The following is a 24,312-nucleotide window of genomic DNA, read 5'->3' on the forward strand; positions in this document are numbered from 1 at the left end:
GAAGGTTAAGGTAACCAAATTCTAGGACCTCAGGAGCCAGATCGCTAGGTTGAGCTGTGCTGGGTCCGGGTGTCCGATCTCTCCACGGTTCTGGGTTAAGAGACGTGGGGAGAGGTGTAGTTTTTGGTGCTGGACTACAGATAGTTCCAGTAATGTGGTGTACCACGGTTGTCTGGCCCATGTTGGAGCAACTAGGCTGAGAGTCAGTGAATGTTGCTGTAGTTTGCGCATGACCAGTGGAATGAGTGGGAGAGGTGGAAAAGCGTATGCAAATCTGTCTGACCAATTCATCCATATCGCATTGCCTTTGGAAAATGGGTGTGGGTATCTGGCGACGAAGCTTGGGCATTTGGCGTTTTCGTGTGTGGCGAAGAGATCTATTTCTGGTTGCCCCCACATGTGGAGAAACAGTTAAAGAACTTGTGGATGAAGTTCCCACTTGTGAATGTGTTGCGTTTGACGACTTAACAGATCGGCTATATTGTTCTGGACTCCCGGGACATGCTGGGCTAGGAGAAAAATGTCCTGTGGAATAGCCCATCTCCATATGCTTTGTGCTAGTTGTGAAAGCTGTAGGGAGTGTGTCCCGCCTTGCTTCTGTATGTAGTACATGGCTGTCATGTTGTTGGTGCGAAATAGGACAGCCTTGCCTGATATGTGTTTTTCGAATGACTTTAAGGCCAGGAATATGGCTAGTAATTCCAGGTGATTGATGTGGAGTATCTTTTGACGAGGAGTCCACCAGCCCTGCATGGTTGATACAATAGATGAGCTCCCCAGCTGGAGAGCGACGCGTCCGCTAAAAAGCACAATCTGTGGAACTGGCTCGATGAACGGTCGCCCTTTGGAAAGGTTCTTGATGGCAGAGAGCGATAAGTGCGACCGTCCACCAACACCAGATCTGTCAGCTGACCCTGAGCCTGGTTCCACTGGCGTGCTACGCATTCCTGCAAAGGGCGCATCTGGAGTCTTGCGAGAGGTACTATAATTATGCAAGAGGCCATCATCCCTATGAGTTGCATGAACACTCGAGCTTAGAGAGAGTGTTGCGGCTGAAATTTGGTTATGAGGGCTTGTATGCTTGCTATCCTGGCTGGACTATGATGTGCAAGTGCTTTTGAGGTGTCTATTGTGGCACCCAGGTACTGCTGTATGTGGGTTGTTTTTTTTTTTTAATTTTTAAAAACCTTTATTGACTTATAAGAATTGTACAGGGCAAACCGTCGTATGTGGGATGGTTGTAGGTGAGACTTTGCGTGGTTTACTGTGAACCCCAAGTCGTGGAGTAGCTGGATTGTGGTGTGAGTGGGATGTGCACACTGATTGTATGAGTTGGCTTTTATGAGCCAATCGTCCAAATAGGTGAAGACGTGAATGTGCTGTCTTCTTAGATGAGCTGAGAATACTGCCAGACACTTGGTGAATACTCATGGGTGCTGTGGTGACTCCGAAAGGGAGTACCTTGAATTGGTAGTGTTGACCGTCCACTACAAACCTGAGATATTTCCTGTGAGAGGTGTGAATGGGAATATGAAAGTAGGCGTCCTTGAGATCTAAAGTGGCAAGGAAGTCGCCTTGTGAGAGAAGAGGAAGGACTTGTTGAATTGTGACCTTGTGAAAATGGTCTGAGTGTATGTACAGGTTTAGGGGTCTGAGGTCTAGTATAGGTCTCAGAGAACCGTCTTTCTTTGGAATGAGAAAGTACAGGAAGTAAACTCCTGCGTTTTGCGGATGCAGTGGAATGGGTTCTATTGCATGTTTTTGTAGGAAGGAGATTACCTCCTGCTTTATGAGTATTAAGTGTTCTGGTGACATTGGGCGCTGTCTGGGTGGCAGGTTTGGGGGGTAGATGTGAGTTCTAGACAGTAACCTGACTGAACTATTTGTCTCACCCACCTGCCTGTGGTGACGTTGTTCCAGACAGGAAGGAACTGTAGCAATCTTCCCCCGACCGGAGTGAAATGGTCTGGGGGGAGCGGAGGGAAGTCATTGGGTAGTGGTGGAGGCAGAGTGGGTATTGTTGGTCTTGCCTCTGCCCTTGCTATTATTGCCTCTGTAGCCTCCTCTTTGGTAACCTCTGGTGAATGTAGTTTGGGTGAGAGTTTTGTAAGATGTAGATGGGTTGTCTGAGGAGTAGCCTCTGGAGGTGCCCCTTGCGATTGCAAGGCTCCCATTGATTTAGCCGTGTCAGTGTATTTCTTCATCTTTTCTAGAGCCAAATCCACGGTAGGTCCGAATAAGTGTGGCTGGTCAAATGGCTGATTAAGAATGGCAGTCTGGACTTCAGGTTTGAAACCTGAAATGCGTAGCCAAGCATGTCTACTCAGCAGTACACTTGTGTTGATAGCTCATGAGGCGGTGTCTGTTACGTCTAGAGCACAGCGGATGGAGGTGTTGGTAATAAGCTTACCCTCCTGTATTGGGTCGTTAGCCTTAGTTTTTTTTTTTTTTTTGTCGGGAGATGGAGCATCTCCTGAGGTTTGAGAATTAGCCCTCTTTCTGGCATTGGATACTACCAATGAGTCGAACGGTATGTGGCCCTTGATGTATGCTGGGTCTGCTGGGGCAGCTTTATATTTCTTTTCAATCCTGGGGTTAATAACTCTAGCCCTAACAGGATCTTTAAACACCTCTGGTGCGTGTTTAATTACCCCTTTCAACATGGGTAAGATGGAGGTGGACGTTTGTGAGATATCAAAAGTATCCATTAAGAAATCTTCTTCCACGGGGTCTGTGTGTAAGTCGACCCCGTGGTATTGTGCAGCTCTGTGGACTAGCTGGTTGAAACCCATGGTATGCTCTGGAGGGGAAGGTCTAGAGGGATAGATGTCATCCTGTGGCATGTTAGGAACATCTGGTGTGTTATATACATCCCAGGGGTCTGGTGTTGAAGGTGGGCTAGGATCCCTATGTGGCTCATCGTCTGCATCGTCCCCAGTGTGATCAGAGGTATCATCATCGTCCACTGGTGGAGTAGATGGTGTAGGAGAGTGGTGTGGTGGGGAGGTGGAGGTGGAGAAGGAGGAGGAGACGGAGGAGGAGGTGGTGGAGAAGGGATCCTGAGAGGAGATGTTGCAATATTTCTCTTTTTAGGTGGTGGAGCCAGCGGTCGTTTCTTGGTGCTATGAATGAGTTGACCAGTCTTTGGATCTCTTAGAAGAGTTTTTTGGGTGGGGTACGTTTAAAATGCTCTTCTGTTGGAGGCTGTTCTTTCGGTGCCGATTTTTTCGGTTCCGAAGACTTGCGCGGCACCGACTCCGAGACGGGTTTGTGCTCTTTAGGCTTGGAACTGTGAGGTTTTAAAATCTCTGTAGGAGTGTCCGTACCCGGTTGTTTTTTGGTTCCGGTGGCTTTTTCGGTTCCGATGTTTTCTTCGGAGTCAAGGGGTTGGTTGTAGTCTATTTCAGTGCCGAGTGCGTGGATGTGGAGGCAGTAGTCGGCACCGAGGCAGAGGACGACGGTTTCTTTTTCGGTGTCGTTTGGGTTTCAGCACTGACGGTAGGCTGACTCGAGCTTGAGTGGCCCGAAGGCTTAGTTGTTGGCTTCTTTGCCGGGCCCGAAGGTGGGGCGTGAGAAGCGCTTTCCCGGTGTGCACCTGAGCCTGAAGGTGTGACGGAAGCTTTTTTCGGTGGTGGGGGGAGGGGTCGACATCTCTACTTACGACCCAGTGCCCAGGAATGATGTCCTCGGTATCAGAGTCATCGGCTTCGGATGCGCTGACGAGGCCTCCTTCGGCCTGCACTTGCTCTGGAACATCGACACCCTCGTGGAAGATGTCGTCGGAGATGGCTGTCGACAAGCGAGCCATTGTTTGTCGAGCTCGACGATCTCGAATAGTCTTTTTGGAGTGGAAAGAGGCATAAGCTGGACAGTCTCTGGCCTCGTGCTCCGGGGAGAGGCAGAGGTTACACACCTCATGCAGATCTGTGTGGGGGAACTTCGAACCACATTGAGGACACTTCTTGAATGGAGTCCTTTCCATGAGCCAAAAGTCAAGGCCCAGGTAGGCCCAAAGGCCTTCGTCGACGACCGGAATCAAGGACTTCGATGTTGAAGAGATGCGCGACGACTAGGGATCGCGATCGAAAACAATACCGGAGAAGAATGAAGGATTGCGCGTCGAAAGTAGGATCGGTAATGGTATCGGTATGGAACTGGAGCGCTAGAAACACATAAAGATGGGGCCGATGCCCATGTGCACTATCATCCAAAGGAGGAGTCACCTATCTTGTGACTTCCAAAGACAAAAACAAGTGCAAACATCCGGGCCCAACACCAGTTGACGATCTATGCATAGTGTGTCATCTGAAGCTCATATGCCTCGAACAAAAGTGTTTCATTATCTTTTGCGCGAGTTCACAAGATATAAAACTGCAAAAAAAGTAAATCGGCTAAATACGAAACCGGCACTTTATCAAGCATTTATATATAATATGCAATGTGTCGCAAAAGGCCAGTAAAATGTGTGAATCACAGGAACATTCGAAGTAGAATGGTGCTTTTTAGCAAAAGCCTGGTTATCCCAAAAACATTCATTTTCTTGCATGGGTCAGTAAAATGTGTAAATCACTGTCAATACTAAGCGGAATGGTGCTCCTAAACAAAAAACCTTGTTAGGCCGAAAATATTCATTTTCTACAAAATAAGCACAATTTAAAAGCTACGTTGAAAAGGTCATGGCAAGGTTGAAGACCAAAAGCAATCCAGGTTTAACAACCAGCCCGAGGGGTGCACGGAATCCTAGCTAAAGATGGGCTGAGTTGGAAACAACGTAACTCAAACACTTGCAAATGAGAGACTTATTGCATTGCAAATGCTTGTTGAGCTCTGAGACGGAGGTGGCAGCAGCCATAAAAAGGTAGGGAACGTTATGCCAGGCGGTGCATTTCAAAAGCAGGAGGAAGGAGGAGGCAGCTGCAGCCAAAAGAGACCTTGGTCGTTGAATTCACAGCAAATGTGGCAAGATAAGAGCAAGATTTACAGCCGTATTTACAGAGCTTCGTAAACCACAAGCACTGGTCTCCAGTGCACCAGGTTAAAGAAAGAAATTGTGCTCACAAGCTCTGAGTAACAACACATGTAAAAGGAGCAGTCCTTGAAAATGGGCGGAGCTTTTAAAGCTCATATCCTGAACACAGCATGACTCTGAAAGACAGTGCAAGTGCTGCCTAGGCGAGACCTAAAAAAGCAGAAGCTTAAATGTATACAATGCATGCTGTCATCCTGCCCACTGCAGTCACTAAACACAAATATGTAGGCATATGGACATTCAGGGACAATTTGAGGGTAGTTTTCCAACCTCACACACAAGTTAAGTTTCATTTGTGGGTAGGGGATAGGATTTTTTAGGAGAAAAAATATTTTCAAAATGGACAAAAATATTTTATGGTGATGCAGATTTGTGCAACATTTATTGATGCAGAACATTAAATTTGGTAGAATTCTACATAAGTAAGATAGAGCACTCATGCAAGCCTAAGGAGCTCTGAGATTTCCAGTTCCATACATGACCAGCTCATCCAGTCCTGGTTATTTCTTTACATTTGAGGGGTTGTATTCTTGTTTACCCCACTGCAAGATCAAGAGCTTCTCCCAAAGAATTAATTTGTATGGATGTTTGAAAGTTTTCTTTTTTTTTTATTTTAATCTATCACCGTTAAGAGGGATGGACCTGGGATGTATTTCAGTGGCTGAGGGGGTGACACAATTGAGTTGCAGTCAGAAAATGCGCTGTGGAGGTTATATCCGCCCCTAAAATGAAGAAAATCAATCACCGCTATGCACCACTTGGACTGCTGTTTGAGACATGAGGAATAACTATGCGCTGGTTGTTCACCAGTGGGCCAAAACTGCGCGGGTGTCAGGGACATATCAGAACGGTTATTAGTAGAAGAAAGAAGTATGAGGGAGGTGTGGATGGATGATAAAGCAGACGAAGACTGTATGATCTGAGCTGAAATGCTACAAGAAATCTGAACCCCCACATTAGTGGACTGTAAAGCAGAGAGGGCAGAAAGAAGTCATCAAAGTCCAGACAGCACTAAGAAATCATAATGTTTGGCCTGAGTTTGGGAATGGCACCACTTAAGAGGATGATCAGGTACAAGAGATGAATAGACTCTACATAACTATTACAATATTACTAATGGAAATTGCAATAAGTGTGCATTGTTCAGTGTATTTGTAAAAAAAAAATGTTAGCAGTATCACAGGGAATTGCTCAATGTGTGATACATGCATGATGTAAGCTAAATTGTATTTGTATTATTTTCTGTATTAATTGGATATTACAATATATATCTTTTTCTAGAAAAGACTTTCCACCTAAGAGGTCTCCAGACAAGTGAACACAAAATAGTGGTTGCAGATTTTTGTGTGTTCCACCGTTTTCCCCCCAAAACTATTAATGGCATCTGTATTTTTGTGTAAAATTGATGACAGAAGCCTATTTTATTTTTCTTTGATAAAAAAACAATTAGACCGCTTTAAAAAAAAAAAAAAAAAAAGAAGAAGAAGAGGGGTGAAGCTGACGGACTGGGCCATGGACCTTGAATTCCTGACCACTGACCGCCAGCGCGGGCTCCTTTCTCCAGGCCCCGACCTTACTCTGTATGACACTGTCAGTCAAACTTCACATTGAGCAGGTTTTGTAGATTTGAAACTATGGTTCTCCACATTGCCCAAATAGGGAGTGGAGAGATGGTTGACGGACCCCACTGCGTCTCGAGCTGACCCCGGCTGCAGCCGGAAATAATCAAAACGGCATGGGCTCTGTTGGTTGAGTGGTGACCCACAGAGCCCTTCTTGGGTCTTCAGAAGATGGCAGGTTGAATCACCCAGTACAAGGGCAGGGTGAAGTAGCACATGCAGAGAAGCATGAGAAGTGCCACAGTAGACAGAAGCAGTTGAAGGAGAGAGGTGGAAGAGGACAGGCACACGGTTACATATTAAGGCAAAGTTTCTGCATTCAAGCCAATGAAACGAAATGGAGGAAAGAATAATTGTATTCAAGGGAGTTGTGAATTAAAGTGAGAATTCAGGCTCCACCTGAGAGTGCTGTCCAATGAGCTCGCTGAGGAGATCTCCTCATTGGAAATACTTCCGCAACAACAGAAAAGAAGAATAGAGATGTAGTAATAGGGAAATAATTATTTTGTGGATCCTTGTGAAAGAGTGTGGAAGATAAGCAACAGACATCAGTGCGACAGGATAGAGCTTATTTGGCTCCCATGAAGTCATGACCATGGTGGTATGTGGTAGCGTTGCAGAGTCAAGCACCATCTACTGGCAGGGACAGCTTCTTTGACTTTTCAAAATTCTGTCTGCCACCTGGAGGAGATTCTAGAGATGAGGAATACTTAGGCAGAAGGATCCATCATAAGTTTGTTAGCCCTGTATGGTGTAAGTCTTCTACAGCGCAAAGTGTAAATGCACACTTGTTAAAACCAACTTAGTTAAGCGTATACTATGTACTCAAAAGGTCAATTCCCTGTGAAGCTGAACACAAAGCTAATCAAAACACGTTTCTTTTTAGAGAAGAGATTATTACGGGTGCATACGACGTAATCTAACTAGAAGCTACATCTTCCTTTGGGTGACCTCAAAAGAACTAGACTGATTGATACGAAACCGTATATTAATCCAAGCCACAAGGCACTGTCTCTGTGAGAATTATATGAGAAATAATGGGATGATAAAAACATGGTTGAGCCACAACAATCCAACTGCAATGGAACACAGTAGGGTCCAGACTAGAATTATGTGAGAAACTAATTCTGTTAAAACTAATTTAAAATACTGAATTCTCGAACAGTCACCACATGAGAACGTTGTTATTTAACATTGTAATGAAGACTTGCTGCTTGCACCCAGCATTTTAAGGATTAAAATTGCAATGAAAGTCTAAGATGCTCCCGGGATGGGATAGGTATATAATACATGGAATTAGGTAATACCTGTATAAACAGCAGTCTCTAAACTTCTTTAAAAAAGGCGACTTGTGACCATCAAGTCATCCATTATAACTAAAAGATGGCAGAACTTGACTATTATGAGGTATGATGTTGTAATTTGCTTGTATTATTATGTCTTTTGTTAGAAGGCAGTGGTTGTCCTGGCGACAGAATGTGGATCTCATGGTTCTGTGATGAGACCGGCATTCTGGCTAGCGGGACACTGAGGAGCTGACCTGTTGATGTAACCGGTCGGTGGTTGAAGATAATAAAGCTACCATCTAATTTACAAGAAGTTATCTGGATTTATTACTGGCGACGAGCTGCTTGATTGGGGACAAGCCACAACCACCGATTCCCCTGTGAACCCAAATTGTCCTTGGACTTAAATGGACTATAAACTATTTTCTTTTTGAGATTTATGGCACTAGCGCCGATTTTGGCAACAACCAAACGACTACGGAGAAATCGACGACTACAGAGAAATTGTCATCTACCACTTCAATGAAATTTGGAAGCTGACTGCACATTTTTGGATATTCAAGAACTTTGTAAACCGTTGTTGGCTTACTTACTTTTGAATCCCTCACGAGCACCGACACACGCGCTGCTGCTTCCATGGTAATTATTCTCCTTCGTCGGGCGCACTCGCAAATTGACGCACGGTGACGCTGACGTCGCGTCACGTTTGCGCATAGCGGCCATTTTGGATTGGGCTAAACGCTACTCTTCGCGTTTTTACATTCATCAAGATAAACACTCCTCACATCTTTACAGACATCATAATATGAAAACTGAATCATAAAGGTGAGACATTAGCCTGTGATTTCATAAGGGTTTCTTATATTTTAAGAACTATTCAAGTATGGCCACCTCCACCAGCATGTCTCAACCCCCAGCATTTTTGTCAGAAAAGGGTGAACCTCTCCTTCCTTGGAAGAGATGGAGAAACTTGTTTGACTCGTATCTTGTAGCCATTGGGGGGGGGGGAAATTTCTGCTGTTAGGAAACAAGCTATACTTTTACATAATTTAGGTGTGGAAGGAAGAAATACTTATGACAGCATGGATCCTTTAACTATTGGTGGTGGTGATGGAGAACCATCGGATGTTTATGAAATGTCTATGACGATGTTGGAACAATACTTTGGACCGCGTATTAACGTTGTTTTAGAACGTCATAGATTCTTCACAAGGGTTCAGGGTCCTACAGAAAGGGTTGGAACTTACGTTGCTTCTTTAAAAACATTAGCACGTACGTGTGATTTTGGTGATTTCTTGGTAAGGGATCAGCTTGTAAGATGCACCAACAGCTCAAGGGTACAAGGGAAATTACTATCTAAAAATCCTTCGTTGACTGAAGCAATTGCAATTGTAGAAGGAATAGAAAACACTTCCTCTTGGGTGAAAGAGATCAGGAAAGATCAGGTGGACAGTAACCCATCTCGTGGTGAGAATACGAAGAAAGACAAGGCAAATGTCCACTCCATGTCAGAGTGTGACGATGAGAACGATTTCTCTGAGGAGATTGCTAAGGTGTCATTGGGATCAAAGAATAAGGGTGCCTTGCGTAACACTCAATCGCGTTTCACAAGTAATAAAGACAAAGATTTTCAACTGCGAAGTGAACGTGATCCTCGTCAACAACGTGTTTTTGATCGCGAGAAGAGTAACAGTGATTTTAAAAGAGTACGCTGTTATAGATGTGGAAGTTTTTCTCATTCCTCAAGTTTTCCCAACTGCTATGCCAAGGACTCAATTTGCTTGAACTGTGGAGTTAAAGGACATTATGCCAGGGTTTGTAAGTCATCTAGGAAAAGCCACAATGTTGAGAATCCCTCTGACATAATTCGTACTCTTGTCATATCCAATCTTTCAGTAGTGGAAGACAAGGTGGACTCTGGAACAGTCATTATGCCTTTTTGTGATATTTCTGTTAATGACAATAATTTCACTGTCATGGCTGACTCTGGTTCGCCATTCACATTGATTAGTAACAACATTTGGGATGAGGTGGTTGGGCTGGAAAGTGTGACGTTGCAGCCTCCGGATATTGCTCCTTTTAGTTATGGGGGTTCCCGGGTAGACATTGTAGGGTACATAACGGCTAAGATTGCATTTAAGCAGAGGGAAACAACAGGAAAAGTTTATATTGCTGTGAGGGGAGATAATCTTCTTGGCTGGAGGCATCAACGTGACTTAGGGATAGTTTTAAATCCCAATGCCACCAACCCAAGGGATCAAGTCATGCTGATGGATGAGATGTATGAGTGTTCACGTGGGAAAATGTCATCGATTGATGATGTGGATGTCAGTGAGAAGTTTGTCAAAGATTTTCCGGAAGTGTTCTCAGAAGCTCTAGGTTGTTTGAATGGTTATGAGCATTGAAATATTTTGAAGAATGCGGCTAAGCCTTGTGTACACAAGGTACGCAGGGTGCCGAGTTTGATGGTGGAACCGTTGAGACTGGAACTGAAGAGGTTGCTAGATTTGGAAGTGATTGAGGAGATTGAGGCATCAGAGTGGTTGTCTCCGGTAGTTTTGGCACCCAAGGATGGTGGGTCTGCAGTGAGGATGTGTGTGGACTTGCGTGGATTGAATGAATGGATCTGGGTAGATCGACAACCTCTGCCAAACATTTCTGAATGCATACGTTTGTTGAAGGGAGCAAAGATTTTTAGTGTGTTAGACTTGTCGTCCGCATATCATCAAGTCAAACTTCACAAAGATTCGAGGCATTTAACGTCTTTTGTTACCCCTTTAGGGGCATATCAATTTTTAAGGATGCCTTTTGGATTGGCTTCGGCGGCGGCTTGTTTCCAAAGGATAATGAAGATGGTGCTTGGAGACCTTCCCAATGTCTTGTTTTTCCAAGACGACATTTTGGCCTATGGGAAATGTGAGAGTGAGCATGAGAAGGTGTTGAGATCGGTGTTGTGCAAATTGAGAGAAAGAGGGCTCACTCTTAAAAAGGATAAGTGTAAGATAGGATTAAAATCTGTGACGTATCTTGGTCACGTTATTTCTAGTGAGGGGATACAACCCAAATTTAAGTTAGCTGAGAGTATTGTGAAGGCCCCTGCTCCACAGGACAAGGAGCAAGTCAGATCTTTTCTTGGTATGGCGGAGTTTTACTCCAAATTTGTGAAGGGATTTGCCAGTGTGGTTGAGCCAATCAGAGTCTTATTAAGAAAAGGAGTGCATTTTGTTTGGACGCCAGGGTGTGACAAAGCTTTCAATTTGGTTAAGTCAGAAATAGGAGCTATGCCAACTTTAGGTCATTTTGATGCTAAATTAAGAACCATTCTTACGACTGATGCAAGTCTCAAGGGTTTGGGAGCGGTACTTTCGCAGGTGGAGAATGGGGAGGAGAAGGTTGTGGCATTTGCCTCCAGGGCCCTTAGAGATGCGGAGGTTAACTATTCGTGTATAGAGAGAGAGGCGTTGAGTGTGTATTGGGCAATACACCATTTTAAGTTTTATTTATGGGGGATCCCATTTGAAGTGAAGTCTGATCATCGCCCTCTTGTTCAGATTTTCTCGAGTCATCATGGTGACCATTTGACTCCTAGGCTTAAGAGGTGGAGTGAAGGGTTACAGGAGTTCAATTTTCGCGTGCACTATATTTCGGGTTTAAACAACAAGTCAGCTGATTGTTTGTCCAGGTTACCGGCGGGTGAGGAAGAACTGTATGATGAGCCAGTGTCTGTGAATTGGGTGGTGGAGGAAACGCTCTCTGAAGAAGAATGGTTGTCTGGTGCTGCTAAAGATGAGGCATTTATGTTCTTAAAAGGGATCATAGCTAAAGGTTGGCCAAATTTGAAAGATCTTGATCCTGTGTTGAAACCATTTTGGTGTGTAAGGAATGATTTGACTTTTTGTGGAAGTAAGTTGTTGAGGGGTGATAGGTTGGTTCCGCCTGATATCCTTAGAGATAAGGTAATCAATTTGGCTCATGAGGGACATCTTGGAAGGAGTATCACAAAAGCACGAGTCAGAGAGAGGTACTGGTGGCCAGGTATGGATCGGATGGTGGAGTCAGTGGTGAAAGACTGTCACTTATGTGCTATCAATGACAAGTCTCATGTGACCAATCAAGTTCCCCTTTCGCCGGTGGATGTGCCGGATGCAGTTTGGACCAAGTTGGGGTTAGATATCATGGGTCCTTTGGAATTGATGCCTTCCCAAGAGAGGTTTGTTGTGCTTTTGGTGGATTATACCTCTAAATGGGTAATTAACAAGTGTATGGGTACGGTTAATTGTAGGACGGTGATCGAATTCCTTAAGGATGTTTTTGTTTCGGAAGGTGTGCCCAAGTTCCTGGTCACTGACAATGGAGTACAATTTGTCTCCCAAGAGATGCAAGATTTTCTTGAAGGTCTAGGCATAGTGCATCAGAAGACTGCGTTATATTCTCCGCAAGCCAATGGTCTCACGGGGAGGATGAATAGGGTGGTCAAAAGTTGTGCTCAAAGGGCACTTGATTCTAAGGTCTCTTTAAGTGAAGTGTTGAGAGAGACTTGGTTGGCACATCGTACAGCTCCCAATGTGATTTCTCAAAAGTCTCCTTTTGAAGCCTTGAGGGGGAGATTGGCGGTTTCTAAATTGAACTCGGTCTGGCTTCCGAAGTGGGTGAGCAAGGGTGTGAGTGAGGAGGTGAAGAAAACCAGGCTTGTTGAGTATCAGAGAAGATACAAAGTGCGTTATGATGACAAGAGATCTGTGAGGAAAAGGATGTGGAATGTTGGTGATAGGGTTCTGGTGAAAAAGGAGAGACATTGTCACAAAGGGTTGTCCAATCTTTCAGGTCCTTTTGTCATCATCAATATAAAAAAAAATGTCGTAACTTTGGACAATGGCTGTACTTGGAGCATGTCCAGGCTGGTTAAGTTTGAAGGCACGAAACCAGGTACAGCCAATATTCCTGGTGGTGTTCCGGAAGGAAGATTTGAAGGTTTTGCGAAGTCAAGTAGACGGAAGTTCATACCGTCAAGATTTGAAGATTATGTTTTATATTAGTGCTATTACCTTAAGTAGGGTATGTGTGTGGAATGTAGGAATGTTGTTTCTTTATAGATAGTTACATCATTTTCGCTGGAGTGTTGTAAGTTCTTGTTTTGTTGTAAAGGGGATGTGTTGTAATTTGCTTGTATTACTATGTCTTTTGTTAGAAGGCAGTGGTTGTCCTGGCGACAGAATGTGGATCTCATGGTTCTGTGATGAGACCGGCATTCTGGCTAGCGGGACACTGAGGAGCTGACCTGTTGGTGGTTGAAGATAATAAAGCTATCATCTAATTTACAAGAAGTTATCTGGATTTATTACATGACAGTTGAGTTCTGACATCACAATGCCTGATGCCAGAGACAGCAGCCGAGGTGAAAAGCAAATCAGGTCACAGAGCAGAATTGAAGCAGCTGTGTAAAGTCACAAATGGAACATTTCTTTTCTTTCTTCTGCTCTATTTTAATAGCTTACAATGACAAACAGAGAGAATATGTTGATTTTTGGCGCTCCTTAGATAGAGAAAAGCTAGGACCTTTGTGCATGTTTATACACATTCCGATCTACTGCAGCCTTTTTAAAAAAAATGCTTTGAATTGAACGGTTTATCTGTTACCGACAAATAACTATGAGGTTTTTGATGTGTTTATTTTTGCACTAGAATTTTTATTTGCATTCATGTTTGCAACCATGCTCGCTCTTTCAAATGGAAGATCTACGCACCAAGGTTTGAAGTGGTTTGTGACAAAGTGATGGCGTAACCATTTATTATTTGGGATAAAGTATCCCCTGTCGTACATGATAAGGATATTGCAACTCACCTCGGAGTTCCATAACCTTATAAAGGAACTAAGGGCTTTGGCCTTGTTCTTCTATATGGGTATGAAACTCATCTGTGACTTGCAATATCCGTATAGTGTATGGCAGGGGGTACTTTATCCCTAATATAATAACACCAGCATTTTCCAGAAGAAAATATTGGTTGAATGCACAGCTATCTTATTCTTCAAAAATGCATCTCTCACAAATGCCTCTACCACTCATATCCATGCAACTTTGCAGCATCAAAGCAGCCATGCTTCTGCTGCCTGTGACACTCCCACCATCTTGGATGAAAGGGCTGACTGTTCATACTGGATATCTCTGTGGCTTTCAGCACAATTAGCCATGGCATGTATATCTTGAAAATTATTGAAGAGATTGACTCACTCCAGTAAAACAATCATCAGCTGTTTAGGATGGGTTAATAAACCATGATCCATTAGGCCTCCAATATTGCTGGTGGTAATATAGAGGCCAACAGTACTCTGGAGAGTTTAAGCGTCTTATTCCATCAGTGTACATTGAAAAAATTATGAAAAGATGGCATCTTTCTCTAGCATTAACCACTTCAATCACTGCAAGAAATTCCTTTATTTCTGGGTCTCTTCTTGAAACTACACGTCCAAAAGGCTGAATTTTGCTAAGTCTGACCTACACTAATCAACACCTAATCCAATTCTAGCTGGAAGGTATCAATACTCAACACCACATGCCCAAAATATCCCCAGAAGCACAATTGACTAACTTCCCACTGAAATACTCTATATACTAATATTAGATTTACATATTTTGATCTTGGACTATTAAAAAAGGGTCAACCCACTTCTCCTGTTCGTCCTTAACATCAATGGTTCAAGCTAAGTCTGTCTCTCAAATTGACACCGGCAATTCTATCCTAACCGTCCTTCTGCGTTTCACCTCTGAGCCACAGCACACAATACATACAGCGTGGCAGCTCAGAGGCACAACACAGTATAGGAACACTACTAAAGACCCCGGTGGCTACAATGAGTAGTCTAACCTACAAAGTAACGCATATGAACACATTTCGTGCCCTTTAAAGAATCTCCAGCACCTCCAGTAGCCTCACAAACTATGATACATTAAGACATGAAAAATCCCAACTCAAAAAAAAACATGCTACAGTCATATATGGCTCCAAAGAGGCCCTGATTGCTTGGAATGTAGTTATGAATGCGATTTATAAAATGCTAATTATGCTAGAAAAGTCAATTCAGCACTGTACAAGAGCAAGCAATTACATACAGCAAGGGGTCACCACAAGAAAGATACAAATGGTGAGATTAAGGGGAAATGCAAGAGGAGGGGGGAAGAAATGTTGCCTTCACAGCTGTATGCAATAGAAAACTAGCAAGAAGACTTGCTGGCTCCGTGCACTGTTCTGTTTTCAACCGAACCCCACACAACAATTCAATACATAAAATAACTCAACACTTTTTCAAATTGAATTCATCCAGAAATATTTGAATTCATTATACTCATCAGTTATACAATCCTCTTAAAATATAACCAATGCAATTAATTCAATCAAAATAAAATTCAACAGTCTTCACATGTTTTTACATGATTCAAGTCAAACATAATGTATCATGAAACATAAATGATCAATCCATATGTTTTTCAAAAACGGGCCAATGCATTTCGGGACTGTATCGATCCTTCCTCAGGGGAAAACATATGAAAAAACATCCTGAGGTATGTCAGGTAGACTCTCTTCCTAATGAATGTGTGTTGTGTGACAATGTCCATGTTTACTGCTTTTGGACACAATGCATGCAGTTCAAAGAAAACCTAAAATATCTCTGTTTATTTTTAAAATATTTAACTTTAAACCAACTTGATCAATTGCTGTAGGAACTCTCTTCTCTTTTCCTTAGTCAATTGATACAAATTTCTCTTCTTTAGCTCTATTCGATGCCTACTGCAAATACTGAATATGGCTAGCCAAGGAGCCGCAAAGTGCTTGTAGGCTCTACAGAAAAACCTAAAGAAAGTATCAGATACTTGCCTTATGACAAAATGCATTGTTTATAAGCTGTTCCTTTTAAACTGCTCCCTTGTAGCCTGGAGTCTAGTTTGAGCTATATAGAATAATCAAATAAACATCCTCTTCTAAATGTAATAAAACTTCTGGTAATGCACAAGAGCCAGCACATCTAAAATGTGTTTTTTATTAATGTAAACCTTAAGAAATAAAGATATCCTTTACCCAGGGACACCCCTACTTGAGAAACAACAGCCCAGGCCTTCTTCAGAACATGCCATGCCACCCACAACCGTTTTATCATTTCCAACAGACAACTGACCTATAGATTGATTTACCACTGATAAATCTACCCTTACCCCTCCGGTTTTTTGCCTTCTACTCTCTACCAGCCTCAATGTACAATCATCAAATAAATTATCAACTATTGAAAACGTAACCCACTCTCATAAAAGGTGGTTAAGAAATTAAACATACAAATAACTTAACTGTTATAGTGCCAGCTCCTTTTCTCTTTACAGGCCGGCACACACTAGTACTAGTAACTACAACATTGTATAAGGTTACAGGAACCACACAATGGTATTACAGAAACTATACACAGGGCAGAAGGCTAACACAATTGCAATTTTTCCAAAATCGCTAAGTAACAATGAGGTTCATCAATTCATCATATAGCACAAGAACTGTGTGACGCATATGTCAAGACATACCAAGATCTACAAGGATAGCATGTTGCTGAGCTGTCAACTGCTTCAGCAGCTCCTTGTAGGAAATGTCGGGCGGGGACTGCTTGTTTGACAGTCTGTGTCGGAGGCGGTACTGCATAGCTAGGAACTGCCATACTTCTCCCCGACGACTTTTTGGTACTCCTGGAATGTGGGACAGAAAGAAAACACACAGTAAAATATCACAGCATCAGGGCATGGTCATGTCTACAGAACATGATAATGGAAGTAGCGGACTCCAGTAACAAATAAGTGTTCAAGGTATAGTGATTTGTATAGTCACAGTAGGCTCAGGGCATATTACGACTTTGGCGGTCCTCCAGCGACGCCACCACCATGCCGTCCACTGGAGGACTGCCAAAGCTGTGGCGCGCCTGGGGATGCAGCGGTCTAACGGCAGTGGGCTGTTAGGCTCATAGGAGCGCCTAACATGCAGCCTGCGGTCGTGAAAGCGCCTGCATGCAGGCCACACAGTGCAGGAAGTGTGAGTGCAAATCCAGGGGGGGCTTGTTTTGCCCCCCATGCACCCCCAGTCCCAAGAGCGGCAGGGGGCACTGTTGGAGCCCCCTTTGTTGCCTTTCCACCACCCTTTCCATGGCGGGCTCGCCGCCATGAAAAGGGCAGTGAAAAGGCAACTCATATATGCTTGGTGGTTCCGGCAGTGGCACCAACAGTATATTCCTGCTGGTTGCAGACTGCCAGCCCAGCGGGATACTTGATCCCAGTGGAGCCAGCGGTCTCATAGCGATCTAACTGCCCCACTCGTAATACTTCGGGCAGGCCCGCAGTGTGGCGGTGGTCGAACCGCCACCATGAGTACGGGTACTTGTAATAAGGCCCCAAATGTCAATTCAATAATAAAGCAATAGTCATACACGACAAGCATCTTTTTAAAACAAGTCTTTGTGGAAGTTGTCCAGATATTTATGATTATGATAAAAATTAAACTAGTCAGGCAGTAGAAGGTTCTCCAGCATAGTTACTATAAAAGACCATTGCGGTCTAACATTTCACAGAAGAGATACAGGGGTCTCTAATATAAATACAAGAACAGACATTACTCATTGTTGAACTTTCAAAATTCAGATGAAAATGAACCATAGTAATAGTTTTACAAAATTGTATGCGCTAGTTGACCATTTGTTTACATTAGAAATAAAATGTAACCTTTTATAGGAGAATGGCACTAAACATGGTATACTGTCAGTGATCCGTCTCCATTAATGCTGCCCAAACACACTTTTCGATTGTAGCACATCTACCTAACACAATCTTCAAGTTCAGACTCATCTCCATTGAATTCTTAAACTTTATTCAGTTTTTTTCTTAACTGGTTTCAACATACGTGGATGCCTGATGAAAAGTACTTATTTACAGATATTGGTAGAGGTCGCCAATACAAAAACAAACCTTTTTTAGTGGAGTTGCAGCTCTCAAGCATACTGCAGCTGGGTAACGAGCGACTCATATGAGATTGTGCGGGACAGGAAAATATGTAGGTCCAATCCACCACTCTTTGACTGAGTGACAGTCCAGAGTGGGCCACCAAAAGCAGAAATTATTCATGTCAGCTCTGGTACTCCAGCTTCCATAGGAGCTGCAGGCAAAGAGACTACTGCTAGGGAGATGAGATTATTTCAGTGTACTGCCACCACTCGCAACTCTGTCTGCTGAGGACACCCCCACGACACTGGCTCCACTACACACCGACCTACAAAACTTGACCACCCCCACTACATGACCTGTCAACCTGTCAAGACATCACCCAAATTAAGGTACATAAAATAGGATAAGGGTAAGAGTTATTTTCATAATTAAAAAGAGTAAAGGTAACAAATAATGAAAAAAAGCTAGCCCTCGCTCCACTGCTCACCCTGGGACGATGTAATGACAGGCAATGTAGTGACGGGTTGGAGTAGGGACAGGCAATGTACTACAACTATCTGCTGCTCAGTTTGTTTGCCTCCACCCTCAGTAGCTGATGACAAGTGACCGCTATTTGCTGTCTTGCCTATTTGGTGGACACTGGAGCTACTATTATATTGCACTCTCTAAGAGTTAATATTGTGATCTAACTCATACATGATCATTACTGTTATGTACTTGACTGTCATGGCTGCCTATATAGCTGTAGCAAGAAAAATAATGAATTAAATAGTTTATTAGTTTGCCTTTTAGATACACAATTACACCTAGATCACACTGTTTCTAGTTTTCATTTCAGCTTTTTTTTAAACCCCTTCACGTGCTCACAACAGGAATCTTGCCAAGGGCCGAGACTGTCATGTGACCTAAACATTATTTTAAAAAATGTATTGTTAAAAAAAATAGACAAATACCAACATTCTACTATAAACAATTCCTCGTTTAAGATTTGTATTTTATAACATATGTTTGTCAGTGAGGAACTAAATAACAGTTTGGCATTTGCAAACTTGAGAAAAAAATCGACTTTTCTACGAGTGATTAACAGGCTAACGCTCCCCACATTCGACGGTTAGTTAGCATTGTATTTTGTTGAATATCCTGAGCTACAGCTGAATAAAAAATACTATTTGTGTGTGTTTTTTTTTTACTTGGCTACCAACGCACAACTAATCAGATATTGGTAGCTCTACTTTCTAGAAGAGGGAATCATATTTCTTGACGAAATACATTCTTACCAAAAGAGGTAATTGTGGATGATCGTATTGTATAGACCATTCTTCCCACAGCCACCTTAAAAGTTTTTAAAAGCATAGGTTTCTGTCAACAGATTAAGCCTCAACTAGTCAAGGTCGGTCTCTGGAGACAATGACCTTGTTAATGAGTTAATGTAACTACTGCAGAAAACCACTTTTGGCTGATACCCACTAACCGAAATGCAAATGTACTTGTGTATAAAAAATTTGTTGTTAATAAAAACACCTTGAAATAAAAAATCAGCAATCTTGTCATTTGTCCGATCACCAGATTTTACCATTCACTCCAGCTTCCCCATTCCATTCCATCATCACAAACAGAAAAAAACTCAGGCGCCAGCCTACAGTCATCAAGTTAAGGAATAGACTCTCAAATATTCAGCTGGCTCTTACTCACTGGCAGCTATTTATCATGCTTCAAATATACATTAGTCACACCAATGCACAGGAAACCCTCCACTGAAGAACCAAGCCGTAAACATTAGTCATACCTATACTCAAGATTAGAAACCTTCCACAGCCAATATCACCTTGGAAATACTGACAAGTCTCTCCTAGATATTCTTTCCAACATAAATGAATGATTGTTGGTTATCAGGATTACCCAGCATCTTACATACATCTGCAATCATGGCTGACTAAATTACAATCCACAGAGAGAGCCATCCCTCACATCATAAATTCTGCCCACCACAACCTGTGGGCAATCTGGCCCGATGGCATGGTCCGACAGGTTAGTGTGTGGGCAGGTTTTGTGGCTGTTTGTGGGTCTGTTTTATGGCCGGTTTTACTGTACATTTGACTGAAATTAAAACAAACATTGCTCCTGCAAGCTGAAACCTATGCAAAACACTAATATAACAGGTCTTTATAAGTTCAAAAGTGCTCCAACTTGCAAACATGGGTCACTTTTTTAGCGTTCCAATTCACTAATAGAGGACCCTTTTATTTTGGTGCCCAGATCTATTTTGTCAAATCATTGAGGCTCCAGTCAAATGATACTATTAATATTGTTCAAAAATGAATTCCTGGAGGTCAAAGCCGATCCTTTAAACGACAATTTCCGCTTCCTGCGGTGCAAAAGACCTGTAATGGGTGCTCATGCACTACTGTGAATCAGGGAGACTTTGGATGCGAGAGATGAAGTGTATATTCAGTGTGCTCCATTTGTAGGTGAAGACTTGACCTCAGTCAAATTAGAGTTGCATGCAAATCTATCACCAAAGTACGAGTGATAATTCCGTAGGCTGCCTACACCCATTTTAATAAATTAATATCATGTTTCATCTCAAAGCTCATGAGAGGTGAAGATCAAGTCCCCTTGAATTTCCTGAGCACTCTAACTCCCTTTTTGTGGTAGAAAGTCAGTAACCTAAGGTATCAACTTCAACTCTACAAATGTATGAACACATTTCAACTCATTAGTACACACAGGCTAGCTTGCCTGGCTGTTGAGGGGGTGATACTCCGAATTCGGTCCCGGGATGCTTGTTTCCAGTCCAGGGAGGACCTGACGTTGCAGTTCGGGCTGGACTGTTCCCATGGGGACCCTTGCATATGGCAGGGTCCAAACAGGGGTGACGTGGAAAGCAAAATAACAATGGATTAAACCCAGATCTGTGACTGGGGGTGAGTGTTTGAAAAGTTTCTACACTTCGTCCATTATATTATATTATTTTATTTTGTGTTGCTGCTATAGGCACCCTAAGTGGCTAAGGGTATGCCCAGATGTGGGTCCCTTGCTCGATGCGCCACTGGATTTAAGCTAGCCTGGATGATGAGGGGTGATACCCCAAAACCAGTGCCAGGATGCTTGTTTCCGGTCCAGGGAGGACCTGGCTTTGCAGTTCAAACGGGACTGTTCTCATAGGGAGCAGGGTCAAGACTGATTTGCATATGGCTGGGCCCAAACTGGTGTGACGTGGCGTGCAAAGTAACAATGGATTAAACTCAGATCTGTGACTGGGGGTGAATGTTTGAAAAGTTTCAACACTCTGTCCATCATTATATTGTGTGGTGTTGCTACTGCATTAATGGCACATTTTGAAAATAAAAATAGTTCCAATGTTTGCACGCAATTAAACTAAACAAATATAAATTACATCATGCTCTAAAGGAACAGACATACACATCAACAATATGCTCATTTTATTTGCCAGTTATAGCAACAGTAGTATTGTTGAGTAGGTGACAGATTCTTCTAAACACTACACATGCTTATGTGTGATTCCCTGCAGTATTTCTATTTCGTAGCACAATCATTCCTGTTCAGAATTTTCACTTCAAACATCTTAAATCCGCTATTAAGGTGCCACACATAATTACATATCATGTTTTAATATACAGTTTGCTTCTAGTCCACATGGTAAATTCCATGCACTGTATAGTGGTTTTAACTTATACATAGTTGTTTGGTGCCCTTAGGCTAAGGCCAAAATATACAATATGTTAAGGTGACAATCTATGGCAGAATTTTTTCTGATTAATATGTGTATTGGCAAAGATCAGGCCACAGCATTCTCAAACTTGTTTTTACAGTATGTGTAACTTATTTTGCCAAGGATTGGGAATTGTAATCAGATTCTAGACGTTAATCAAATACCATTTTTTGCACAGAATCAGGGAACCCTTGCACATTATCTACGACTTGTTGGCCATGGTCACTTGTGCGATGTAGCTGTTCTACTTGGTGAAACAGGCAGCTACAGCTTTTGGTCGAAATGGGACCCTGGTATTGAAAGACTGATACATTTTCACTGTGTCGGAAAAACTGTGGTCCAGCTTGGATGTCATGCAGTGATTTGACAATCCCAACGTCAATCTAGTACAGCTGCAGAATCGCAATGGTGCAAATCACAAAAAAAAAGACTCTTCTCCATCAACCAGCGAGTTTTTCCGGGGGACAGCCTTCAGGTCGCTACAGCATTGTCAAAGAAGTCCTGGTAAAGTCTAAGCAGTCTGGGAGCAAGGAACTACAGCCTTAAAATCCATGGAACAGATGTAGCACATGGTCACCATAATACTGGCTGTGCTACTATGTGTTTCTTACGCTCTCCAGAGTTACTCGCACAACTTGCAGACACCCTGTAATTGTGACCTCTACATGGGACGGTTTGAGACAAAATGGTCAGTACAGTCCCAAGATTCCAAACCCATGTACTCGCCTCTGTATTCCTCTTCACAATGTTGAAATGTATTAGTTTTGTAGGATAAGGCTGCCCTTAGCCTACATGCCCAAGGGATTTTGAAGAGGGGCATTGCAACAGAGGTAGCACAAAGCAAGAGGCTGTCCCCAAACTGTTTATGGAGAGGGTGTTTGCTCACAATAAAATAATTCCAGTTAACCCCATTCATTCATCCGTTTATTGACTAGACATCGTCCCAAATGCAAAATGCTACATTGACAAGTAAGGGGCCAAACTCTTTCTCTGAAGTATCTTGTCACTTTCTATAAAAAGAAACGTTCCAGCTACCCTTTTTAAAATATTTTTATGTTTAGGGGTGTTAATTTTAATACCGTAAGGATTCATCATCTACATTATCTCCACTATTGCAATTTGTTGAATCTGGCCAATTCTTTGATCTGGATTACTTTCTGACCACTGATAGAGACCTGTAGTTCTCCTAACATCACTTTAGCATTAACTTACAAATCTGACTGGTCATATAGTCGTCATATAGTCAAATAAAATAATTTGCTTAAGGGTCTATTCTCTTATACCCGTATTTTGGTACATATGTTTGTCATGCTTGGAAGTAAGTAGACATTAAAGTTGTATCAATATTTAAAAAGATATAAAACACTGCACACCCACAAGACAAATTATAAGACAGGACACAGGTTTAGGAGAGAAAGCATACATACCTTCTTTTAGACTGGCAAGAACTTCTTCCATGTCACACCTTATCTTGGTCCGGCAGTTCAATTTCTTATCCCAGAGAGTTGAAACGTCTTTTTGACAAATCTCTTCATAGACCAATTTTGCTTTTTTGGATTGAAGTTCATCTCTGCTTGCTGGAACAGAAGCATAAAATAGTCTGTGTCATTCTAATAAATGATTTGGCCACAATGGCTCCACATGTGGATCACCTCACATTTCCACAGATCCCTTTGCATAAATGTTGGTGAACAAATATGAATGCATCAAAACCTCCAGTTGTGAAAATGGGAAGCTTAAAAGAGCAATTCAGTTATGAGGTTCAAGGAATAGGGGCCTCCCCATTGTGACACTACTCACACAACAGATAGAAGCAGTCCAGACGGATGGCCATCCTTCCATTATTTCTTTCAGCTACCCAGATTATGAGATCCAGTGCTAGACCAGCCAGCAGGTGAACTAGCGGATTACCAAGCAGGCTGCATGTTGAATGGCTAAGCCCTGCATCTCAGCACTGTGAACAAATCTCAGGGAGGGGCAGGACAGACTGATATAAATGGTCCTGCCCTCAGAACTCCAGCCACCTACACATTCCCACAGCCTCTGAGCACTGGCAGCTTCATCCACCACTCACAGCTAAGTAGGTAGACGGCTGATGAGTGGAGGTAAGAGGATGGTGGAGGAGCAGAATAGGCAGGAGTAAAAACTGCTCTGGAAAGAAAGACTCAAGTGCTTCTCCTTAATAGAAATCTCACTGAGTTTAACTCTACAATGAGAAGATTATGTCCAATCTTGGTTACAAAGGATGCGTTATAGATACCATTTACAGACATATTGGCCCTATTCCCAAAGGCACATTTACACTTGTAGATGTGCTCACATGTAAATATACTCTTACACTTTGTAGTAAGTTTTCTACTTTGACTATTCACCATTCCCGAATGTAAAGTTACCCCATCTCCAAATGCTCTGTGCTATGCGTGAAAGCTGCAGAGAGTGTGTCCCTCCTTGTTTTTGTATATAGTACATTGCTGTCATGTTGTCCGTCCGGACGAGGACAGTTTTGCCTAGGAGATGTTTTTTAAATGACTTTAGAGCGAGAAATATCGCCAGTAACTCCAGGTGACTGATGTGAAGGAGTTTCTATTGAGGGGTCCATATACCCTGAATGGTGTGGTTTAAGAGATGAGCTCCCAGCTGGTGAGAGATGCGTCCGCTGATAGTACTATTTGTAGAACCGGGT

At 42.7% G+C, this 24,312-nt stretch overlaps 1 protein-coding gene across 5 annotated transcripts in view; it reads right to left on the bottom strand.

Moving 5' to 3' along the window:
* TBC1D4 (TBC1 domain family member 4) overlaps window positions 1-24,312 on the bottom strand; it is a 623,735-nt gene that overhangs the window by 33,730 nt on the left and 565,693 nt on the right. For all 5 annotated transcript variants that reach the window (XM_085622014.1, XM_085622012.1, XM_085622013.1 and 2 more), the window contains 2 exons: window positions 23,057-23,206; window positions 16,496-16,654 (listed from right to left, as the gene is read on the bottom strand). In XM_085622014.1, coding sequence (XP_085478140.1) covers window positions 16,496-16,654; window positions 23,057-23,206 — 309 coding nt within the window. The remainder of the gene's footprint in view (window positions 1-16,495; window positions 16,655-23,056; window positions 23,207-24,312) is intronic.

The sequence above is a fragment of the Triturus cristatus genome, chromosome 8 (assembly GCF_964204655.1).
Source record: "Triturus cristatus chromosome 8, aTriCri1.1, whole genome shotgun sequence".
NCBI lineage: Eukaryota > Metazoa > Chordata > Amphibia > Caudata > Salamandridae > Triturus > Triturus cristatus.